The sequence below is a fragment of the Marmota marmota genome, unplaced genomic scaffold (assembly GCF_001458135.2).
Source record: "Marmota marmota marmota unplaced genomic scaffold, marMar, whole genome shotgun sequence".
NCBI classification, from domain to species: Eukaryota; Metazoa; Chordata; class Mammalia; order Rodentia; family Sciuridae; genus Marmota; species Marmota marmota.
The window spans coordinates 3,483,276-3,509,161 of record NW_026000196.1 but is presented as its reverse complement, the minus strand read 5'-3'; the positions used below and the strand labels follow the sequence as shown (position 1 = coordinate 3,509,161).

The 25,886-nt window shown below is 41.9% G+C and overlaps 1 protein-coding gene across 11 annotated transcripts in view; it reads right to left on the bottom strand.

Annotated features, from left to right (window-relative positions):
* Window positions 1-943: 943 nt before the first annotated feature.
* The window catches only part of Cpeb1 (cytoplasmic polyadenylation element binding protein 1), an 81,351-nt gene continuing 56,408 nt past the window's right edge, over window positions 944-25,886 (bottom strand). For 6 of the 11 annotated variants that reach the window (XM_048790187.1, XM_048790188.1, XM_048790184.1 and 3 more), the window contains 9 exons: window positions 15,048-15,268; window positions 12,994-13,246; window positions 10,998-11,111; window positions 10,613-10,717; window positions 9,705-9,841; window positions 5,879-6,077; window positions 4,634-4,728; window positions 4,008-4,088; window positions 944-2,435 (listed from right to left, as the gene is read on the bottom strand). In XM_048790187.1, coding sequence (XP_048646144.1) covers window positions 2,325-2,435; window positions 4,008-4,088; window positions 4,634-4,728; window positions 5,879-6,077; window positions 9,705-9,841; window positions 10,613-10,717; window positions 10,998-11,111; window positions 12,994-13,246; window positions 15,048-15,268 — 1,316 coding nt within the window. In that variant the 3' untranslated portion in view covers window positions 944-2,324. The remainder of the gene's footprint in view (window positions 2,436-4,007; window positions 4,089-4,633; window positions 4,729-5,878; window positions 6,078-9,704; window positions 9,842-10,612; window positions 10,718-10,997; window positions 11,112-12,993; window positions 13,247-15,047; window positions 15,269-25,886) is intronic. The other 5 variants (XM_015493017.2, XM_048790185.1, XM_048790193.1 and 2 more) reach the window with 2 other exon arrangements.

Below are 25,886 nucleotides of genomic sequence, written 5' to 3'. Positions count from 1 at the left end.
GGGGGGGGGGGGGGCAGGGAAGGGATGCCTCTATGGTACAGGAAAGTTAAAAGAGGATACAAAAAGGGTCAGAATCTCAGAGTTGTAGGAACTTCCTTTATCAGTAAGCTTCCAATGAAGTTTAACCCAAACTGTCAGGCCCAAAGTACAAGATCAAATCTCAGTCTTGTTTGAGGGGTCTCCCCAGCCCTACCCAATATAAACTCTTCCACCTCACAGAGGTGATGCTTCAGTTTGCAGGACTCTATACCTCAGACTAAATCATAATCTCCTAAAGAATCAAACAGCTGGGCTCAGCCTACTCTACCTGAAAAAAAAAAAAAAAAAGTCATGAGACTCTGTCCCAAGTTCTGGAAACCTGTTAAGAGTCCAGTGATTGATAGGGCTCCCTGAAGACCAGCAAAAAGCTGAATTATCAGCATAGACAAGTTCAAGAGGTTGAGAAGCCTCCCAGGAAGAAACCTGCAGAGGCTGGGGTTGTGACTCAATGGTAGAGCACTAACCTAGCATGTGTAAGACCCTGGGTTCTATCCTCAGCACCACATAAAGAAATAAAATAATGATATTGTGTCCAACTAAAAAAATATATATATATATTTATTTTTTGTTAAAAAGAAAAAGAAAAAACATGCAAGGGCTCACAGAAGATGAGAACAAGTGGCTCCTGACACCTGGGCAGATATACCTGCACATTTTCCAAGCTTCATGTGGAGGCTGCAAGAAACTTCAGTGTGAGAGCTTCTTACATGAAGCAACCACCTACTGGAGAGGCATCTCCAAAAGTACATTTGGCTATGGAAGAGACCCAGAACTCACAAGAGTATGTCTCCCACATGGTTCCACCATCATCCTGGACTAGAATCCCACCACAGAAAATCCAAGGAAACAAGTTTTTCTTAGGAATCTATCACCCACATCTCAAGACACAAAGACAAAGCCAGAATTCTGCTGCAACGTGTTTATTATGTGCCAAAAAAACTACACCACAGCTTACTCCACACATCTGTTGTAGGAGAGTGCAGTCTTGCCTGCATATACTACAATGAGGTAGAGACTTCACACACAGCTTCACAAAACCCACAGAGCAGCTGGGATATGCAACAATGCAACATCAGCTCAGCAGGAGGGAGGAGGGGGTTATGACACTGGTTCTTTGGCACACAGCTTCCCTAAGAGGGGCAAGTAGTATTAAAATAAAAGAAAGAAAGAAGGAAAGAAAAGAGTCAAGTTTTCAAATTCCAGTAGCATTTCAGTCAACTGCAACTGTTGATTCATACATTCCTCAAATGAAATATATTAAGGAAGGGTACTTGTCCCCTCTAAAAGAAAGGGCTCCTGTGAGCCTTCATCTGCCCCACCAAAAAAAGCAGCCCTTTTTTTTTTTTTTTAGCTCAGTTACAAAAGAAAAAAAGTCCTGTGATTTTGTGATTAAAAACTTCTATCAACCCTCCCCCCCATGTAAGTGCAACTTAAGAAGGTGCAATAAACCATTTAAAACTATGTACAGCAGCCACTCAAACACCGTTTTTCCGGTCCAGTTTCAAATAAAACAATTTTTTTTCTTGGTTGCAAATGCTTTGATTTGCAACTGTGAGAAACAGTGACCAGCAGTCCCCCCAGACACAAATTTGCTATAATGTTAAAAGCTGCCAGGAAAGAAAAAAATCTCTTGTTCCAAACGACTTAAAAACTGTTTTAAGGAGTGTAAAAAGGAACCGGTAAAAACCCTCGAGCGTAAAATATGAAATATGATTTTGGTTTAAATGAAGAGCAAAGTCTCCTTGTTGTTTACAGTAAAAAACACCAGCTGAACACTCAGTTTATGCCGTTCAGGTGGGGGTTAAATAAATGGAAAGGCACTGTATGGCAACTGCAAGAATGAAACCAATGAGACCTGCGCATCATCACCATCAGTATTGCAAGGAATGTAAAAAAGCGCTTTAATAAATAAACCTAGATGTAGGCATCCGTGTCAATACCTTCTGGACACATAGTTTTTTTCTTCTTCTTCTTCTTTTTTTTTTTTTTTTTTTGCTTTTCATCTGCAAAATGAGGAACTAAAATCTGGGAAAACTACCGAGTCGCTTGGAGGGTGGTCCAGAGGGCCCTTGCCCTGGCACACCCCCTGAAAACAAAACCCAACAAAACTCATTGTGCATTAATTAGTGCAGAAACAAAGACAGATTCAGCAAGTGCAAAGGTGACTACAATTTTCCCTTGTCCTCGGGAAACCAGCTCCCTGGTTGCCAGTGGCACAGTGGTACAGGCTGCTGCCTGACCTGCCAGCCTTGGGCTCCACAGGCCACTGGGCAAGGCCAGCTCCTCTAGCTGGAATCTCGGTTCTTCTGGTTCCGCATCAGGGGGCTGTGGTGACGCAGACCTTCCATGCTATGCCGCCAGTGCCAGCAGCTCCGGCAGAAGTACTTGAAGCAGACCTGGGGATAAAAGAGGAATGTCATGCCTATTTCAGCACTAGGCATAGGGGCTGTTTGCATGAGCTGCTTGTTCTGCTTGGAGAGGACACTGGAGACCCCCATGGTCTCTGTGAGGCTAGAAGAGATGGTTCCTGCAAGCCCTCTCAATCTAACAAAGCCCTGGACCAACCATAGCAAATCCAGTCTTATTTCTGTGGGTGCTCTTAAGTAAACATGTTGGGCTCCAAGTATGTACAAATACTGTGCAGTTTTCCTCTCTTGTAACAGCATCTGGTCTTCTATTCCCCTACCCTTCTCACCTCCCACAGAGTAGCTCTATCACGTGGCTGCTAATATGAGAGAATGTCTGAAAAGCTGACTACAGATTCTAATGCCAGGCTCATTTCCCAGTAAGTAAGGAGAGGTGATTGGGTTTGGACCTCAGTCTCAGCCCCAACTCTTGCTAGCTGGGTAACCTCAGGGAAGTCTTCTCCCATTCCTCCACCCCATACCAGAGAATCGACCATTGAGCCACATGCCCATCCCTTTTTGTATATTTTATTTCGAGACAGAGTCTCACAGAATTGCTTAGTGACTTACTAAGTCGTTGAGGCTGGCATTGAACTTGCAATCCTCCTGCCTCAGCCTCCTGAGTCACTAGGACTACAGGTTTGTGCCACCACGCCTGGCAAAAGCTGTTAACTTCTAAGCAATTCTCTGAAAATGGGGACCACCTGTGAAAGATTTGGTCCATAAAAGACCTCCTGAGAAAGTTGATCAGAAAGTTACTCATTTTTAGGCTTTACCTAACTATCCAAACTTCAAACTCTCACTTGGGAGTCTTAGTTTGATTATCTAACCAGAGACTCCAAACTGAGTGAAAAGTATCACTACAAAACAAACAAAGCTAAGCATGGGTGGACTACTAGTGACCTAAGAGGCCCCAAAACTTCCCCCAAAACTTGTGAAAGTGTGATTCAAACCAGCAATGCAGATGCCACTTGGAAATGTGTTATAAACATGAAATATCTCAGGATCTACCCCAAACCTACTGAATCAGAATCTGCATTTCAACAAGATTCTCTGATGAGGCATATGTACCTTCTACTTTGAGAAGTAATGCCAAACACATCCAGATCCATCCACAATCCACCACCCAGAAACAGTCAATAGAAAGTTTCCATGCTGCTATTTCTGACAACTGTGGGTATGGCCCAGGCATAAAAATCAGAGCAGTCCAGAAGAGGGTCCTTGAGTTGGGAAAAATCCAAAGGGTCTCAGAGCCAGAGCAGCAGTACCTGGCTCACAGGTACCACTGAGCCAACCACACAGGTATCTACAAAACCACCAACCAACAATGTCACTGCATAGCAGCAGCCCAGGAAGAAGGCTGAAGTATCAAAATTCAATTCAATAAGCTTCCCCAAGAGCTCTGGTACAACTATCTATAGTGTATCCCATGACTACTACCTATTCCTCTGTGTTCTCAGACATTATTAAGTACCTCAGAACTCCAACACTCAATGTCACAAACATGGCTTAATTTTTAATTGACACAGGGACTTCACAGACATCAGTGCCCAGGGGACTCACCTGATCTCGACAGAAGAAAGGACCAGGTTGAGAACTGCAGATATGACACAGAGAATCTTCTAGATAGGGGTCAATCTGAACCTGCAGAAAAGCAACAGAGGAAGATGAAATGGCTCTTCTCACCAGGAGGCTAGGTGAGCTGCAGGAACACATTATTGGGCACATTATTGGATATTTGTTTTAATGGCAACTAGAGAGAATTATGGGAAGAGAACATAGACAGCGAAACTAGATGGCAGATTCACACCATGCAGAGCCACATGGCTGCCTTGAGGACTCAGACAACCACACCCCTTATGGCCTACTCTTTTCAGAAAACTGTATCTTGGCCCTCTATAACTTAGTAATAGGCAAGTGTTCAGAGGATTCAGAAAAGGGATAAAGGGAAGTAAGCTATTTAGCAATACCAGATGAATATAACATTGAGGGAAACTGCCCGCTCTCTCAGGTGGCTCAATCATCTCAGTTCCTTTCCTCCTGAGCCTACGCAAATCAGGCCCACCCAATCGTCATGTTAATTCTGTGGTTTGGTTCACTTTCTCAGTCACAGTCCTGCCCCGGGTAGTAACTAAAAACCAAGTCCCTCTGAGATGCCCCAGAGTAAGGGCACACACCAGCCCACTTACCTTCTTGGTGAACTTGGTAGTTTTGATTTCCACAAAAGCAGCACTGACTGCTTTCAGGTAACTACGTTGGTTATTGAATGTCACACGACCAGACCCTAGGAAAAATAGACATGGGCTTACTTTCTCGCCAAATTCTCCCAAATGCCATTCTTCGACACTCAAGAAATCCTATTTCTATAGCAGTGCTGTCCAACAAAAATATGGGGTACTTACATGATTCTTAAGCTATACCAAAACAAAAATGGTGGAATTAATTTTTAATAATATATTTTATTTAACCCTGTGTCCAAAATATTTTAACATACGGAAGAAGCTGCATTTCAAGTGCTCAATCATCACATTTAGTTGGTGGCTACCATATTAAGGCAGTTATAGACCACGTTGTCACAAATCATTCAGAAAAGGGACTCTTCCAGTATAGGAAAATGCACAGGTAGGGGTAAGGGTTCAGGGTAGAAACCAAGATGCAGACAGAATATCTCTCTGAAGAGGAGGCCCAAAAGACACACCCCTTCTGGCCTGGAGGTAACCTGGAGTCCTAGTAGAAGAACTGCAGAAGCCTCGTCTTGCCAAGTGCCGCCTCCGCCTCTACAGTCTCTGAAGTCCTTGTTCTCAATCTGTGGCACAGCACTGATGAGCACATGGTGCTCCTTCCTGACCAGATTCAGTGTGGGTGGGCAGACTAAGCATCTGGCGAGGTGGGTTACCATGTCTTGATCAGAGAGTTCAGGCTCTGCTCTACCTCCTAACCCATCAGAGGTTAGGAGTGGTCAGACCCACAGACTCACCTACCTGGGACAGTCAGGCTATGACTGCACTGTTACCCGAGTCATCCAGAAAATCCTCCCCCAGCTTGACCTGGTTTCTGACCTGAGACAACACCAGAGCTTCTCAAGAATTTTTAATAAAGGAAACTGGGTAAGTTCAGAAAAGTGTGACCTTTTAATAAAATATTACCCATTGTCTATCCCAAACTGGTTTGGCTATGAACTTTGAGCTTCCAACAAAGTTCTTGTCTAATTATCACTAATCACCTTGCAGAGCCTCTGATAACTTTTTTCTTCTTTGTGTGGGAGGTGGGGATAGAAGGCTGGGTGCAGAGGGTCCAATACTGGTGACTTGTCTAGAAAACATGCTATGCCACTAAAATAAGCTGATCCACAGACCTAGGTCAGGCCTCTTTTTCCACTCCCAAGAGAAAGTACCACAATCTTGGCCTTTCCCACACAAAAATAGGACACTTACCAATGGGATACTTGTGCTTATCTGTGTCAATCCCAGCATACACGACTCCACCAAATAGGTCATTCAAGATGGCAGCCAGTGCCTCAGCATTGAGCATCCCATGCAGGGCACCAACAAACACTGTTCTGCTAGGGTCCAGCCTCTGAGAAGGGCTCCGGACAAAGTTGCTGTCAGCCAACACCCAGGGGATCACCTGCACCTGAAAACCCCCCAAAGGTATATCAGCCCTGGCAGAAAGCCACAGAGAGAGGCTCTTGATTGGCAGAGAATATGCTCTAAAAGTAGTATGGTTGGGGCTACTGAGGCCCATGCAGGGGTGAGAAGGCATCCTCACCCATTTCAAGCCCACAGGCATCTAGTAAGACACCCTTACCCATCCCAATTTGAATTTTACCGAGTTCATGTGTCTAGAATGCTGAAGGTAGAGGGAAGAATAGCACTCACTCATCCTGGAGAGTAAACAAAACTGTTCCAAAATGTCATACCCCAAAATCCAGCAATCTGTCATAATCTCCAACTGTATGTTCTAATCAAAGGCCACAAAAATTGATTAACAGAAAGTGTGGATCCTCAAGAAAGGAAGTAAGGGTCTGAAGAACAGAGGGGTGAGCAAGCTAATGATATTTGTGAGATGGTCACTGGCCCAACATATGCACCAGAGGACTTGTGTCAGGAACACCTGAAATGGCAGAAAGTCACACACAGAGACCTGAGATCTTGAGTAACACCAGGTTAGGAGCTGACAAAGTCTTTTACCTCTGAATTCTCTGGGTCCAGAACAAAACCTGGTAGGAGGTCACATGAAGTGAGTTGACAGATGACCAGATGTTTTTAGAAAAAAAATCTGTGAGGATCTTTTTTTTTTTTCAAGTCTTGAAACAAGAAGAGATATGAATGAAGCAGAAACCAGGAAGGAGGCAAAAACAGTAATTCAGATGACAGATGATTAAGATCTGGACAAGGCTGGTGGCAATAAGCCCAGAACAGGACAAGACCAAGTAGATTTTTTTTTTATATTTATTTTTTAGTTTTCGGTGAACACAACATCTTTGTTTGTATGTGGTGCTGAGGATCGAACCCAGGCCACACGCATGCCAGGCGAGCACGCTACCGCTTGAGCCACATCCCCAGCCCCCAAGTAGATTTTTCTTCAGATCTTCAGAACTCAGACCACCTGAGCATGGTAGGCAAACAAGGAAGAATCAGGATTGATGAGATCTAGGTCTATATGACTCCAGGATGAGAGGAGCCAGCAGAAGATGAAAAATCCCATTTTACATACCAAAGAGTTCGGAATTATAGAACACACAAAAGAAGGGTCCCCAGAAAAGTGGGACTCAGAACAGGAACCTAGAGAGCAGAGTGGATAAATTATCTGAGATGAAAAAGAAGTGAGCCGGGAGTCAAATACTGACTGTGTTTATGGTGGTGGTGGTGGTCACGGTGAAAACAGAGTCAGATGAGCTGGGGCCGAGTGGTAGAACGCTAGCCTAGCATGTATGAGGCACTGGGTTCGATCCTCAGCACCACATAAAAAATAAATAAGTAAAATAAAGGTATTGTGTCCATCTACAACTAAAAATATTTTTTTAAAAAAGCCAGAGAAGTAGGAGAACAAGGACAGCCTACAGCCAATGCATCAGAGAAAAATACTAAATCTCTACAAGGTGACAAGAAGGGAATGGGAGATGGGGAAGGTGTCACAGAAACACTAGAGAAATGGTCTGTGGTGTGAACATCACAGTCTCGAGTGTGAAAGCAGGGCACACAGGAGAAGCAGCATGTGAACTAAGTCCTGGAATATAATGAACTCTTGCTTGCTGCCCGAGAGCCACAGAGCAAGACAGGAGAGAAGGTAGGCGGACCAGGAATCACCATGGGCAGCCAGAAGATGAACATGCCCTGTCACTAAGAAAGTGAGTGACACAGAGAACACCCATAAAACAGAGTCAAATTTGTTACATGGATTATTTAAATGTGATATGTTCACCCCAGCAAAATAGGTATTTTTCTGATAAATAACTGAAAACAAAATATGAGGTGATTGGTATGCCACTTGACCTGATCTGATTATGCATTATATACATGTACTAAAATATCACACTGAAGCCCATAAAAATGTGTAATTGCTATTTGTTGAGAAAAATTATTTGTAAATAAATATTTTATATCTATTAAAAAAATAAAAAATAGGGGCTGGGGTTGTGGCTCAGTGGTAAAGCACTCGCCTAGCGTGTGCAAGGTGCTGGGTTCAATCCTCAGCACCACATAAAAATAAATAAAGGTATAAAAAAATTAAAAAATAAATGGGTTGAAATCGGTTTTCCTGCTGAAATAAAAGAAGAAATAGGTATTTTCCCCCATATCATACATCTTTAAAAAGTAGATTATACTTTTTAGAGTAGTTTTAGGCTCACAGTAAAACTGAAATTTGCCTAGCCTCCCTTACCATCACATTCTGCACCAGAAGATAGATTTGTTATGACTGATTAATTTCATACATCATCACATTAAGTCCCTAGTTTATATTAGGTTTACTCTTTTTCTTTTTTTGGTAGGGTTAAACCCAGAGGGGTTTTACTACTAAACCCTTTTCATTTATTTTGTTTTGAAATAGGGTCTCACTAAGTTGCTTAGGCCTTGAAAAGTTGCTGAGGCTAGCTGCAAACTTGCGATCCTCCTGCCTCAACCTCCCAAGAAGCTGGAATTGCAAGCAATTGTGCCTGGCTAGGTTCCCTCTTGATGTCTGTTGAACATTCCAAGTGTTTGGACTAACATGTAATGACATGTATCTACCACTACATGCTGAATTATATGTATTATCATACAGAATAGTTTTGCTGCCCTGAATATTCTTTGTGCTTTGCCTATGTATGCCTCTCTGATCTTTTTAATAAAAAGGTTATTCTAGCCGATGAGGAAACAAAATTTCAGAAACGTAATCTAATGTTTTAAAAGTGTTGTGTTCTGGAATCACATTTTTAAAAACCCTACAACAATTCCTGAACTCTAAACAAATGGTCTCAGATTCTATCCACTAAAACCAATGGATCGCCTATTATAGTCAAGATTCCTAAACTCCACCCAGACTACCCAGTAAGCCTGAGACAAGGATCTGCTACGAGATCCCCAGGTGAGATAACTCCATAATGCCAAGAACACCCAGGCTGAAACCAAAGAAGTATAAGGAAAGAGTTATATGGAGAAAACTAACTAATAAAGCCCTGAATGAGAATGAAGACAACATGGTGGGGGATTTACCCACTAGATACTGGGAGGTCAGAAGAGCCAAACTAGAGAAAGTACCTGTGGTTTTACTAATTAATCCAAGAGAACAATGCTGTTCTCAATTTCATCTCTAAGGTAAGAGGTTTGGGATGAAAGTATAGGCTAGAAAAAGGGGAGGGTAGGAGGGCTAGGGACATGGCTTAGTGGTACAGCACATGCCTGGCATGCATGAGACCCTAGATATGATCCCCAGAAGGGCAAAAAAAAAAAAAAAAAAAAAAAAAAACTAATAAAAATAAGGGGGGTTTGGGGGAGGGGGAATGAGCTGGGAGATAATATGATCTCTATAGGCAAGAGTATATGTGTATGCGTGCATGCATTCTTAGCCCATTAAGGTACATTAAGGTACAAAAGTTGGTTGTTAAAAGTGTAATTAGAAGATATTGTTCTATTTATTGTATGACAAGAAGAACAGATCTCTTAGCTCAATGGGAATACCTCTTGCCTCTTGCAGTCTGCAATATTTACCCATCCCAAGGAAATCCAGTGCCTCCATCTACCACCTGGACCCAGAAAGGACACCATGCTAATAACTCACCTCCTTACAGCGCATCCTTCGGCTGGACATCTTGAAGTAATATTCACTCAGGCCATCTGGGCTCAGTGGGTCATGAGAGCAAGCCTGAAGCAAGGCCCGGACAGACTTCTCTAGCTCAAAAACCAGATACACGTACCCTATTCCCAATGAGAGAAAAAATTACATTAACATTCCTCAGGTGACTACTCCTCAGCCTTGGCTTTACAACAGTGGTTTCTTCCAAGAGAGGAGGCCTTGAGTACAAGATAATTTTTGTTCTACTCCTGGAAAGTCTTGTGGAATGGAAGCACTTGCTGTGCCATATGCCAGGCCAAGGGAGAGAGAGATACCATCTCCCACCTGAAAGAATGGCAACCTAAGATAAAGGACCCCACCACTGCCCCCCCAGCTCTTTATTCCAGGATAGAATATACTCTGGTCAGCAGAGCCAGGAGGGATGGCAGGTCTGTACCCAGTCTGCCAAGGGATACAAGTATTGCTTTAAAAGCCTAGTTAAACCATTGGTTCAGTTTCATGAAGAGGGGCAGAGTTGAAAATAGCTCCTTCTCCTTTCTACAGGGAAGGGATCTCATTTTAGAGAACAGTGAGGAATCAGGTGTTTGGTCCTCATTCCTGCCAACTCCAAAGGGATCTCAGAATTAGGTCGGGCAGCAACATAACTGGGCAGCAAAGTCAGGCAAGGGAAAGCTTTTCAAATGCCTCATTCTGAGAGGGAAGGAGAGAGATACACATTAGCCCAGAAGAAACAGAGGGATGTGACAAATCAAAGAGGAAGTGCTGAACACTGGAAGATATGTGCCCTGGAGTGCCCACCATGTTACCAGCATGCGGCTGTGACATCCCATCACCCTTTGGTGAGATTATGTACTAAGGAGGGGAAATAAAAGTTCCTACCATGTCTTTATTACCTTTAGGCATATTACCTTTGGGAGGACACCGGGGGTGCTTGCCATCCTTACCAGGCCACTCCACACTTAGAGAGCCAAAAACACGGAAGGTGTTAACCAATCCAGCTGTAAAGAGATGGGAAAGAACAGTAGAAACTGAGGCACCATTCTCCCTAGGAAAAGCACAGCATAGGCTCATCTTTCTTGATGAACAATTTGGAACTGAACTCTGGTCTCAAGTGACAGATGTAAATACCAGAAACGAAGCACTAAGGGAGTCTATGAAATGCACCTGTCTCCTCACCCGCTCCAGTAACACACTGTGCTGAGGCAGAGATGCAGCCTCTCGTCTCCTGAAAGACATTCCCCACCTTCAACTCTGTGGCAGGTCTTGAAGGCATCTCACCTTCCGTAATATCCCAGGGAACACCTCCTAGGAACACCTTGCAGGAGTAGATGGGGTTCTTATAGTTGCGGGGAGGAAGCTGGCCACTCCAGGTACAGGTGGCTTCATTCACAGCTTTGGAAGAAGATGAAGAAACAAACAAAGGGTCAATGAATTGACAAAGTCACCAAGCTTCCTCGGAATGAACCTGTCCAGGAAGAAATAAACCAGCCACAATGCTAACTTGGCTGCCTGGGAGAATAGCCACAACTATTCTGAAAGGCAAGAAATGTCATATCTCATAAATCTACTCAGTTTAGTTGGATAATCCTAATTTAACAATTTTGTCCCCACTAACATTGAAAGGAATGCCAAATCAGACATATAAGGTAAACAATCATCACATCCCAAGCTATTTTCAAACATATAACTGATAGTGCTAACCACAAAACAGTTTTATCTGGATATTATGCTTATAGTATTAAATAAATTTCTAATTACTTGCAAGTAAATAGAGTATTTTATATAAATGTCCTATAAATATAAATGTCCTATAGGCTTATTGATCCAAATAGGCCCTCTCCCCAATGTTTGAATGAGAAACTATTGTTCTACTCTTATCCTGTCTTGGCTCTGAACTCAATCATGGAAGTCATAACACTGCCAATATACTACCACTAGCAACTCAAAAAATCAGAAATGTCACACTGTTCCCCAAGTCAGAACCATGACACAGGGCCCTCCTTGATGCCAATACTGAACAATAATGGATTTGGCACTTCCTATTTACACCAAACACAAATACCTTGTTTAAAAGCCCTTTTTGCTCTATAGGAACTTTCTTCTGTTTGGCCCATCCTTAACTATTTCTAGAGACATGTTCTTGATGACCAATTCAGTCACCTATCAGTACGTAATCCTGTCTCCACCCAGTCTGTGCCTTTCTTGATCAAAAAAACTAAACTAGGTGGGGATTGTGGCTAGTCCTTACCATTTTGCCCTATTTCTTCAATACTGAGGTACACATCCAAATAAACCATCATTTTCATGTAAGACAAGGATATGGAAGCCCATTCCCTAACAGGCACAGGCCCAATGTCTCGCTACAGCAAGAAATTGGGCATAACGATCAGTAGATTTTAGGACCAAAGTGAAAATCAATATAATGGCCTCATTTGAAAGCATGGTAATATCAATTCACAGGAAAACAATGGCACCAGAGAAAGTACAAAGGTGGGCTGCCAAAACCATTAGATGACAGGGGCAGCAGCAGCATTGTTAGGAGAGAATGAGATCTGAACTAGCTCTCTAAGTAGAAAGAAACTAAAGCCTAAGGAGACAATTGGAATAGAGAAACTATCATGCACTTAGTCATCAACTCCAAAACCTCAAACAGTGGTTGGTGAGCATTTCCCTGAAACATTAGTAGTCAATGGCATATATAGCTCATTTACTTCAAAGCACTGATAGATAAAGAAAAAACAATTTAATATGTATTTAAGATCTCTTAAGAGACCAGGCACTTGATGACATCTCATACCTTAGACACTGCCAAATGGACCACCCATCCCCAGTGCATCCCTGAGTGTACCAATCAGAAAGCCTTAGGGAAGAAAGCCCCAGCATGTATTGTGGCTGGCAAGTCTTTGAATCAGAAAAGGGGTAGAGAGGTAGACAAAATCTCAGGCATCATTTCCAAAGTTTCTCTGGAGGCATCCACCCTTAAAAGAATCAAATCAAGGGCAGCACAAAGCTATCTCCATGGAAGCAAACAAGCAAGAGATGGATCTAACCCCTATGTTGTGGCACAGCTTTGTGTACCTGATTATCTGTCTCTTTCCTCTCAACCTCAAAATTGTTCCTTACTCCACAGAACAAATGATTCATTGTGTATCTAGAGAATTCACCAGGCAACCAAATCTCTTCTAGACAGTTCATCATGGTGTGAACCAAGGTTACTTTCTCTCTGCTCCCAGAATAAGGCGTCAGGCCCCAAACATTCTCAAGCCACACTCACCTGCAGCTTGCCGGTGCAGCCTGGCCTCTCTCTCTATGCTGAAGGGGTCTTTGGGAGCTTCAAGAAGGTCCCAGGATGGCCACACAGAAGCTCCTGGCCATCTCTTTGAAGCACTGGTTGGTGAGGGAGTGACTGCGGCTAGAGCAGATTGCTCTTGGTCCATACGGGACCCAACCCCCATCTTTAAAGGGTCTCTGGGACCACCCCCAGTCAAAGACAGGAAAGGCAGAGGAGGGGAAATGCGAAGGCTTGACTAGAGGAAGAAAAAGGAGACAGTTTTTTTTTTTTTAAGGTTTTGTTATAAAGTAATACTGAAAAATACCTAACATACATTTTATCATTTGATACATTTTCTCAGACTTTCTTCCTGTGCATTTTTAAGATCAACTGTACTTATACTACAATTAAATTCTCTTCCTTTCCCCATTCAACATTTTTCCACACTGCCAGATAGTTCAATGAATTTATCATGTTTTATTTAGGAAACAAGCTACATTTCACTGACCCATTTGCCTACTGTTAAATATTTAGATTCTCTTCGAGTTTTCAAAATCATCAATAAAAATTTTAAGATGCTGCTTCTTCTGGGCTAGGGTGTTTAACTTAGTGGTAGACAGCTTGCCTAGCATGCACAAGGCCCTGGGTTTAATCCCCAGCACAGGGGAGGGTGGAGGCTGCTTCATTATCTTGTGCTTTCTTTGGTCAAATTATTAGAAGTAGAATGCCAAAGAGCTTTATACAAGGGACAAGTGTTCTATTAGAAAGGTATAGAAACATGAGTTATATAACATGCTTCTGTCAAGGCTTTTAAATTCTAATTTAGGGTAAAATGATACCATATTATCAAAAAAAGGTCAAAATAACTGATTGATAGAATATTTTAAGTTCTAATACTATCACTATATTCTCTTCTGGGTCATCCTTGTTTCTCCCCTAATTAGCTCTTGGAGCAGGGTAGCTAAGAAAGTTCTTTAAACAAAATCCCCAATATTAGTTCTGAGGTACATTCCCAAGTACTTTAGTTCCATCTAAAGTACATAAACAGAACTAGAAGCAGCTCACAGGGCAACAGACTGTAGCCCAGAGAAGGAAAGGGCCTATTGTGGCTGCTCTTCTAGAAATACACAGTTTGAAAAGACAAAACCAATGGGCAGTGTGAACACCAATGCCAGCTTTCACAGTCTAGGACAGGCTGACAGAAAACAGGATGGGCCATGAATGGGAAACCATGACCATAATAATATCGCTAAGCCTTAGATGGAAAAGAAGAGTCTGAGAAAACAAACCATTCTATATTCATTCAACATTCAGCTCAGGGGATTTGGAATTAGAAATGCAAGGCTCAGAAAGTACCTGAAACTATATTTTATTTCAGGAAGATGTCTTACTGCCAATTCCACATATTTATTTCTATCCCATTTCTATGCAATTCTATCTATACTAGCTATATCCTGGCCACCTACTCTAATCCATTTGCCAACTCTACTTATCATGGAGATCACACATATCATACATGAATAAGGAATATGAGATACATAAATTAACTCTGAAGCAATATTTCATAGATTTACCATCGTCTTGTATTCAGAGTGGGCAGGGGTCAGTGGAAAAAACATAAGAGCTAGAATCCAATTTGGATTAAAATCCTAGCGCTGTCAAGATTATTTTTAAAAAATTAATAAAATTTTTGAGATAGCATTCAAAAAGGTACAATAAATGTTATTGTTTAAAAGCTAACCACCCAAGTAGGTCAAAAAATAGAGCACTCCAGGATCCCCAAATTTACTTTTAAAATTAACTGTTTTCCAGCTTTTAGAGTAACTATTAAAATATCTTCAGCCTAGGATCTGAAATGTATTACTCATGGATACTCAAAGGATCCTTGGTTCTGTTGAGAATAAGTCTCTGCAAATATGCACACTGGCCTCCATGTCTCCTATCATCCTATCTTCCAGCTTGCATTCAAGCTCTAAGACAGACACTGCATCCTCATTCCCCTTGGACACACACAGGCAACACAACCCTCAAACTCCCTTTCTGAATATGTTACATACAATCAAGTCTGAGAGATGATCTGATCCAGAGCTGAAGCCACTCGTGTCTGAGTCAGAGGGGCTGCTAGAACGGGAATCCAGGATGGGCCGAGTGTCCAGGCGGGATCCTCTAGAAGGTGCTGGAAACTTGTCCAAATCAGACCCAAGGGGATCCAGAGGCAGGAAGCTCAATGGGGGTTTTCCTAGGACATTTCCCAGCGGATTATGAAGCATGCTCAGTACTAGGACCAAAAAAAAAAAAAAAAAAGAAACCATATGATTTTTTAGTTTTTCCAGCCAAAAGTCCTTCTTTTCCCCTCCAACAGCTATCTAAGGTAGGACCACTGAAAGCATACCAGAAACACAGAATATAATTAACAAATTACCATCCACTTCTGAGACCTGAACCCCCACAGCTCATGAAAGGCAGTTAGAGGATACTATTTGAAGACCAGAGTTCCTGCAAAAAAGTCTGCTCTCTGTCACAAGACTTAATGATTAGTGCCAACATCTGGGGACCTTGATCTCAACTGCTGATAATACCTGGATACACCTATAGCACAATTAGTAATCCCAAACCATATTCTTTTCTGCCTGTCAATCTGCTTATTAGAAAAATTCCCAACTTTTTAATGTTACACAGTTGAAATTCAGGAATACATACCACATCCCAAAACTTTGGTATAGTACAAGCATCAAACTCCTAGCTTACACTCCTAGCTTTCTTACCCACAAATTATCTTCTATGCACCCCTTAATTTGAAACATTTAGGATGGAAACAGAATGGCATGGTTAAGCCCACTCTATGACTTAAGATGAACCAGGATAAAATCCTGGGCCTAATACCTCCTGCAGATGTTTCAAGCTCTGGGAAGCTCACTCGACTCTCTGAGCCTCCCCTTTCTCACTGGCATCTTCAGTGGAATACCAACTATTTCATAACATTGTTAGGAGGACTTAATCAGACAGCAGATGGAAAGTACTCAGTAGAGGGTGCCTAGCACACAATATTTAAATATCATACATTGAAAAAGAACAGTATTTCTCCACACATGGTCTTGGGGAAATGAGGGATCTGAGCAAAGCACAACCTTTGCCCATGAGAATGAAGAGTAAGAGGGCTTTGTTGAGCCATGGGGGCACTAAAGCTAGGATAGAACCCTTAATTTGGTATTTTTTTCATCTGAATAACTGATAAAACATTTTTCAAAATGGCCTAGGTGAATCCAAAATAATATAGGTGATCAATGAACAAGCCTGTTACTGGGTCTCCTTTAGCCTAGAGTAGCAATTAAGTGAAACATAGGCCACCTAGAGCTTATTTTTTCCCAGGCCTCCAAGTTAGACTGAATGCTTGGCTGGGTCTGGAGTGAGTACCAAGAGGCAGAAACCAACCAAAGTCAAGACATGGTCTCAAGAGTATCAAACACACTGCCATTCATGACAGAACATATGCGTGCACAAAATCCAAAACAGTTGTTACCATGGGATCAGACCAATCCAATCTCCTTGGCATGCGATCTCCCTTTCTAGATATAACTTTTTTTTTTTTTTTAAATGCAGGAGACAGTGAAGATATATTTGCAAAATTGTTATTCTATAATGGAAAAAATATTTTTAATTAAAAAAAGTAGATATACCATCTTACAGTCTCAACAGCAATGATGAGTTTCAGTCTCCCCAAATCCTGGCCAATACCTGGTATGGTCAGTCTTTTTAATTTTAGCCAGTCTAATATTTATGAAGGTGGGTGGAGCCATACTACAGCCACCAAGGAGCTTGTTTACTATTTTTTCAAGAAAACAGTGTTTTACCTTGGCCTTTCAAAGCAGTTTTCTAAGCACTAGCTTGGAACTGTATATATGCAACACTTAACTGTATGGTGAAACTAAGTATCTCAAAAAACTTCCATTCTGATGCCCATCAAAAATAATCTTGACAAAACTTCAAGTAATCCTTGACAAACCCCTGCCTGAAAGAAGTGGAAAATCTGCCCTGAAAAGGCAGGATGTGTAAACATTTACTCAAGGTTCTTCCCTGATGCAGCAAAGCACCGAGAAACCCACAGATCACATGCATCAGTCTTAAAAGTGGTTCCAATGCCCTAGAGGGCCTTGTCCTCCTTCGAATTTTACAAAAAAACGAGCTCAGGGAGGTGAACAATGAGGTAACAATCAAATCATAAAAAGTCTTAACAACCAGATTAGTGAATTTTGATTTTATCCTAAGGGTGACTGAGAGACACTGAAGAAATGATGTGAAAAACTGCTGAGGGGATAACAAAAGAGGCTGGCTAGGAAATCTAACGAAGACAGCCACAATTGCCTAGCTCCCAGCAGAGAGGGAGACTGAGTATTTAAGTTGGACTTAACAGAACAGCAGAGCTCAGGTACCTGAATGGGCACTGGACCCACAGAGGGCTGTGATTTTCCCCCGAGATGGTGTGAAGGAGAAAATGGGACAACAGAGTTGATACTGACATCAAGAGAGGAGATAAGGAGAGGGTCAGATGTTATAGGCTAAAGACAGAAAAGAGACATTAGATTGGGAGCAAATATACAGAGAAACAGCAAGTTCCAAGGACTGTGAGAAGATTAAAGAAAGCATTATAGGATAAACAGGAAGAGGAAGGACTGTAACTATTCAGAGTTCCAAATGTGGCAAAGTCCAGAGTATGAAAAATACAGGTGGCTGAACTAGAATGGGTAAAGTCTGAAATATCAGACATTATGTTCAACATCCATATGAATATTAAAAGAATTCATGGTGATACTTGGGACCAGGGTTAAAAAAAGAAAGAAAGAAAGAAACCCAGGTATTGAAATCTTCAGGAGAAAGACTGCAAGCTGTAAGAAGGAACAAAAAGAATGACCCTGAGGTAGGTATGGTTTGGGAGAAAGAGTAGGTTCCACTGGGCAAAGCAGGATTTTTAAGAAAATCCTTCAGCTAAAGCAGAAGTTAGAAGGAGCATTCACCAGTGATAAACAGGATTAAAGGTAGTTAGTTAATCCTGGAAGAGGGGAGTTTCATGCAACACAGTATTGACTAGCTCTGAGAGTTATAAGCAAGATCTAGCAAAAGGACTATGAAAAAAAATGTTGAAGAACGGCTGACTAATCCACAGGGTTTGACGTGGGGGGACCAAGGAGACAAATATGGGCTATGTCTTCACCTACATTTTTAAAAAGGTGCATTGAAAAGAGTCAAAAACCAACCTAGTAGTTGCTACAGGTCACTTTTTCTCATTCATGCCAATTCCTATTAACTATTCTATTGATACATGTCTATCTCAACTAAACTGTAAATTTCTACTGTACCTACATAGGGAACTTGAGGCTTTGTCAAGTTTCTGGCTTATAGCTAGGAATTTTATGTCTACAGCACTCCTCTACTATGGTAACAAGCCTGTCTAAATAGAAAATGGTATGACATCCCATGGTGGTCACTAATGAATTATACTTCCTCAAGTGCTGACAGCTCATGGTCAGTCATTTGTTCCACAATCTGCACCAGGTTCAATCAAGTCCCTAACACTAATGGCAACTTCCATTTATTGAACATCCAACACATGCCAGAAGTACTTTAGGAAAATAAACTTCACTGGATCCTAAAAAGTGGATATTACACCATCTTAACACAGGAAATCATGAGTCAGGGGGTAGTCAATATGTGTAAGTCGCAGTTCATGAGTGACAAAATGGGACCTGATCCTTTCTGACACCATGCTTCATATTCCATAGTACACCATTTATTTGTTAATTAAAAAAAATCGTCAGGGGGATGGAGATGAAACTCAGAGCACTCAACCAGCATGCATGAGGCTCTGGATTGAATCCTCAACAAACCCTCCTCCCCCACCGATACAAACTGCCAGGATCCCATATCTCTTTGTCTTCTTGGTCCTGGCATCTCTCCTTTCTGTTCAAATTCTTTAAGACCATCAACTACAAATGAGCAATCTCACCTACCAGAAATTGGTGCCACAGGACCAAAGCATGCAGGTCTCAAACTTTAGCTAGGGCTTTGCCATTGTAGGAACTCATTAAAAAATGCATCTTGGACCCCACATGAATCAGAATCTGCATTTTAACAAGATCCCAAGAGATCTGCATGTACATTAAAATTTAAGAAGCACTAATCTAGAAAAAATGAGGCTTATTACTTCAAGTTCCTAATCAACCCCTTTACCTCACCCAAATATCTTTCATATATATTTCCTTTGATTTAAAGACTAGAGATTATAATATAAATACAGCTCTTAGGACACAACAGCAACCCACACTGGAAAGAAAAAATAGAAGGGAGGGTACCAAAGCAATCCAGGTGGCTGTACAGGACTCGCCCTCAAATAGTGTTAACTCTGATAACACTCGAGTGGGGTACAGGGAGAAGCAAAAAAGTGGCATAACACAGTACCAGGAACAAATAATACAAAAACAGTGGCAAGGAACAGTAATTATACTTTCATGAAAAAGTATGTTCAAGACAATTAAGGGACTTTGTAAGCTCATTCTGAGCAAGAACAAGAAGAGCTAGGGCCTAAAGTTTGGGCTGATGCATGTTAAGAGAGAAGGAAGAGAAAAATGCTAAAATTGGAATATAAATGCCAGTTTTTAAGTATTGTTATCAATTTTAAGGTAACTTAAATTCCTTTTTTGTAATATTCTTTTTTTTAAATTTTTTTTTAAGGAGAGAGAGAGAGAGGCAGAGAGAGAGGGAGAGAGAGAGAGCTTTAACATTTTATTTTTCAGTTATTGGCAGACACAACATCTTTGTTTGTACATGGTGCTGAGGATCGAACCCGGGCCGCACGCACGCTAGGCGAGCGCGCTACTGCTTGAGCCACATCCCCAGCCCCTTTTGTAATATTCTTAATGGTTCAGGAAAAAAACAAAGATAGAGAATGATGAAAGTACATGGGGTTAAAATGTATGTCAACAACAGAATTCTGAGATTTCCTTCAAACCACAGAATGAGCCAAGTTTCTGAAAACTCTGACACTGGTCAGATGCCCTAGAGTGACCTGACTGTCCCTCTATAGCCCAACCTGGCAGAGGGTTCCAGCTCATTAATGCTACCTCAGAGAGTACAAGAGACCAAATCAGCAGTAATATTTTTAGACTGATTGTTAACTTTCTCTACTTTCACCCTTCTATGCCAGCTCCTGTGGGTTTTAGAGCTGAGTCATTGTTCAAATTTTCTGAAGGCTTCACCAAGGGTACAAAGGCATCAAGAGTCTGATGGTAGCATTGGCAATGGCAGGGTCTGGCCCTGGATACTTGCATTGTAAGTTACTGTTTTAGCTTGCGCTCAGCTGAAGTGGAGATTAGGTCTAAGACATAAAGTCAAATACTTGTTTTTGACTTTATGTCAAAAATTCATACCAGGAGCCATTACTTCTAGCCTAAGAGGCCACATATGCTGTTCTTGCCCATCTCCATCCTTGATTCTAGATTACTTACTGAGAATCTATATGAAGGCATAGAGAGAGGAAAGAGGGGAGGCAGCATTCATTCCAGGTATGAAAATAGACCACATTTTGGTCTGAGACCCCAATTCTGCAACTCTAAAACATATCCTAATTCAAGTAGTTGACATATGAGGGCTAGGATTGTGGCTCAGTGGTAGAGCGCTTGCCTCGCACATACGAAGCACAGGGTTCAATCCTCAGCACCATATAAAAATAAATAAATAAAATAAAGATATTGTGTCCATGTATAACTAAAAATATATTTTTTAAAAAAAGTAGTTTACATATGAGTGTGAGCTCCCTCCACCAACTCTAGATCCCACAGGCCCAAGTTGTATAAAGCATAGCCTTTTTCCTAGTATATCCCCAATCTTGATCACTGAGCAAGTTCCATTATTGCAAAGAAGACATACTTAAGTCCTATGTAAAATCAGCATACATCCAACCACCTCAACTTCTTTCTTAGATAAGAGGCACCGGCTGTTATACTGCTTCCTAGGTTTTCCCTCTTCTCTACACCAAAAATTGTTCCCAAATACTAGGTTCCATGATAGAATTCGAGCTCTGCTCTATGATAAAAATTTTGTATAAGTGCATTATCATGCCCTAGAAGTTACTGGGTCAAAGACACTAACTTTAAAGAATGGGCCCATCTAAGTTATCAACACAAGTAGGAGGCAGGATAGGAGAGACCTTGTTTGAACTATGCACTTTAAAAAAAAAAACACCCAGTATAGGCTGGGTATATAACTCAGTGGTAGAGGGCTTATCTTGAATATATGAGGCCCTAGATTCAATCCCCAGCAACTGTGGGGGCGGGGGGGAAGCTACCCAGCATGAATGGAATAGAATACAGTGGCTCAGAATTCATCATTAATGCAGCAAATATTTATTAAGCAGACATGAGCCAGGCACTGTGCTATATGATGGGAATACAGTAATGGAGAATTAGAAGTTAAGTCATATTTATAAGGGAACTTGGTTGGGCAGGAAGTCCAAGTGCTATATAGGAGACACCTAACCCTATTCTAAATATTGTCTCAGAACTTCATTTAGAAGACACTGGAAGTAAAGAAGCAAAATGCTATAAGATTTCCTTCTCATTCCAGGCTGATCTTTCCCACACATCAATAGGGAGCCTGCAAATGACATAGCACAGGGAACATTCTATTCACTGGTTAGGTAGAAACCTGAGAGGGCACACAGGTTAATTTCCATGGGACTCCTAAAGAGAGTGGGAAGAGACAGGATGTATCGGCAATTTTAGACTGAGCATCTGGTTTCTCCACTGGGATTCTGTTCATCAAGAGTCCTTGTTTCTAGATCCCTCAAAGTAGATTCTCAAAAGAGTTAGCCCCATTCTCCTGCTGAGTAACACTACACAGGGAAGACTAACAAGGGGGAGGCAAAAGACAAATCCAGCAGGTGGTACAGCTGATGAACTGAGACTGAGGGGTGGGAGGGACAGTGGGAACTGTATCCAATGCCCTCGCTGTTAGAGACCTTATCAAGGGAGCACCTAAGCTCTGGCTAAACAGTCCCTTGTACCGCATATGGAGATGATCTTAAGTCTTACTTGTCCAACATTAAGATTCTCCGTTGGAACACAAGTTTAACAGGGAACATGGGAGTTTTAGGACAGGGTTGGAAAGCTGGGTCTGTGTAGTTGTGTCACTTTGCAGCCTCTGTGAGCTTATTTCCTTATCTATGCAAGCATTAAAATCACATGACATGAGCTGGGATTTTTGTGGCTCGAAGGTAGAGCATTCGCCTAGCATGTGTGAGGTCCTGGGTTCGCTCCTCAGCACCACATAAAATAAAATAAAGGTATTGTGTCCAACTACAACTAAAAAATAAGTATTAAAAAATCACGACATGCTCAGCATAAAAAGTAGTTGATAAATTGTGGCTATTAGTCACTCCATCCCTATCCTAGGATATTGTGGATAGCTTCCACAGCCCTCCTATAGCATACAGGGCTTAAGATACTACAAGAAGGAAAAAAGTACCCCTGGACATCTGCCAATGAGGTCTTTTAGAAAAATGCACTTCTAACATTCATCTTGCTTTTATGACTTCCATTCCAGCAAGGGGTGTACAGACTAGACGGGAGGAGCTTGCAAAGGAGAAGCTGGCCTTACAGGGGCAACTCTCAAAAACAGACTCCATTGAGGGTCTTCCAGCAAGCCTCTGAGGTCAAAGAAATCTACATAGCAAAAGCACTCTACCTTCCATGAGTAGTGATGTACCCCTGTAATAGCAGCAGTTCCAGAGGCTGAGGCAGGAGGATCAGGAGTTCAAAGCCAGTTTCAGCAAATTAGCAAGGCACTTAACAACTCAGGGAGACCCTGTCTCTAAATAAAATATTACAAAAGGGCTGGGAATTCGGCTTAGTGGTTAAGCACCCTGGGTTCAATCCCCAGTACCAAAAAAAAAAAAAAAAAAGCACTCTAGCCCCTGGAGAATATTCTCCCTGTACCACATGTACCAGCCTCAAGCTAAGAATCCAGTGCAAGGGTATCCTAGTACAAAAAATCCTTAGGGTAAGGTTGGGGGTTGTGGCTCAGTGGTAGAGCATTTGCCTAGCACGTGTGAGGCACTGGGTTTAATTCTCAGCACCGCATATAAATAAACAAAATAAAGGTACATTGACAACTAAAAAAAAAAATATATATATATATATATATATACACAAAATCCTTAGGATAGAAAATGGAAGCCCCAATTACAGTAGTTATTGTGCTACATTTGGTATGCTTTCTCATCTGTTTTCCCTTGATACTCATGGAGAATCTTAATTTTATCCTATGATCGGGGTTAGGTACCTCCAGTGCCTAACACAGTGACTGGCATACTTTTTGGTGCTTAATACCTGCTGAATGAATTCAGTCAAAAATTTTTAGTCAAGAGTCCTGTTCTTCAACCTTTCCAAATACTTAAAAGTATTAAAGGATGATCAGATGAAGCCCTAGCTGCCTGGGGCAATATGTCAACAAGCAAAGCCCAAGAAATAAGTTTGCACTCTGGACTCCACACAGACACAAAAGGGTATGAGGCTGACTCTACAAGGAATCTCCAAGATAGCCCAATGTTGCTGAAATATCTCCTCCCTCCCTGAAGAAACTGACCTAGTTGGTTTTCATATGGGAAGGCAGTGTAGGCACTGGAATGTGGGCTGCATGTTCCCGCACTGCTGGCAAGGGTGCTCGATCTGGCACTGCAGCTGGTTGGTGGGAGGGCTGCATCCTACTCTAGGAGGCAGTACCCACATGTGGGCTTTCCAAGAAGGCCCACAGCTCAGGCAAATAAGAGAGATGGCTGCCACCACAGTTCCAAAAACCAAAGACAACATGTCGATTAGGGATGGGTGTGTCCTCAATCCTCAGAGGGGAGAAATATTCAGGCTAACACTGCCCCCAACCAGATCATACTGCTGGGACAACCCTCCACTCCTTATGAATCTGAGGCTCAGACTGAAATCTTTCCCTGATCCACAAAATCATGTAATATTTATCACTAAAGTTCTTGAGATGCAAGGTGGAAAAGGAAAAAAAAAAAAGATGACTCCACAGACAAACAGCTACAAGCACAGTTTTCAAGTGGTGGCAGACTGGGGAAATTACGACTGGATACCAAGCCTTATTTTGTTTCTCTTTTTAAAGACTGGGTCTTGCTATGTTGTTCTAGCTGGCTGAGAACTCCTAGACTCAACAATCTTCTCGCCTCAGCCTCCTGGAGTAGCTGAGATTACAGGCATAATTGCACCTAGCCAAGCTCTTTTTTATATCCTAATTTCACAGTAACTGTCAGACCAAGCTCTCTAAGCCCCAAACGGGACACATCTGCATTTCTATGGATCCAAAGATATATTTCAGAATGTCCCTAGTAGCTACTAAAAAACCAGAGCCAAAGAAGGACCACACCCTAATTTGATACCAGTACAAGGGCTTGATCAAACACCAATTACCCACAGATAGGTGTCCATCTCCCATGTGAACTCTTCAGTCTTTTGTTCAGATCCAGTGGGAGGGATGACAAGACATGGTTGGCTTCAAAGAACACACAAAGTACCGTGGCGTCCAAGTCAAGGTGCAGTCAATGAACCAAACAGTGACACTATCTCCACTGTTCACAGGAACAGGACAGTTACCAACCTTTCCAGAACAGCCTGAGTCAGCTGAAGGTCAGTACTTCGAGAGATCCCACCGTAACCCAGATGTACTTACTTAAAGCAAAGCATCTCCCTACCCACATTCAAATTAAAATAAATAAATAAATATATTTATTTATTTTACATATATCTCCAATCTCCTTCTCCCAAATGGGATTTTACCAAAGGAAATGTGCCTCAAAATACCTAACAAACACAACAGTCCCAGGCTTTGCAAAGCATTCTAAAAAAAAGACCTAGTCTAAAAAAGGTGGAGGCCAGAGAATTCAACATGACAGTACCTTGCTGCCGTGACTGCTGGTCCCTGGACGGGGAGATAGGGAAGGACAACAGGCTCAGTGTATCCCATTGTCAGCATCAAGAGCAAATGGAATGCATGTTGTGCCTTCTATCTTCCTCCATAGAATTGTCACTACCTTTTATTATGTATAACTTACATAAAGTAAAATATGTATACCTATAGTATTTAAGTTCACATTTCTTTCCAAGTACTCTAAGACTTGTATCTGCCAACCTTCCCCTTGTGTCACAAGAGGGAAATAAATGGGTAATGGGAAAGTCTGAGCAGAAGCAATTTAAGGGGTTGCCAAGAAGTCCCTTTAATTTCTCCCCATCAAAGACTATGAAGACAAGAAGGGATCCTAAAGGGGAGTGGCTCTTCCTTCCTCCCTCTGGTTACCCTCAACACAAAGAAAAGGGAAAAAAAGCCTCTGGAGCTGGGAGTTACCCCACCCTGCTCACTGCCTACCCCTTTTCAAAATCAATGCTCTTAACTTTACGTTAAGGCAATTCTAAGATACCAGGAATGATACCTAGCCTAGTGTTAATACCCACTTGAGGTTAAAATTCTTCCCTTGCCATTACCCAGAGACCACCCACCCTTCATTCATAGCTCCCAAGTTTTAAAAGCCAGAGGAGGGGGGAGAACCTGGTCACCTAGTAGTAAATCCCTTAAGTCCCCTCCCCCCACCTAAAAGTGTTTTGCTTCATCATCTCCAAGACAGGCCTGTGTTCCAGGGGGTTAGTGGATCTTTTCTGCATAAGGCTGCCACCTTGGGGACCCTTCTCACAGCCACCCAGGTGTAGACTAACAACTCCAGGGAATTATCAGGGTTAAGTGGAAAAGGCATGTCTGCCTTTACGAGCAGCCATCTGTCCTGCCAGGCTCACAGCTAGCATTTCCATCTCTTGCAAAACAGCTCCATGTTGTGTGTTTGG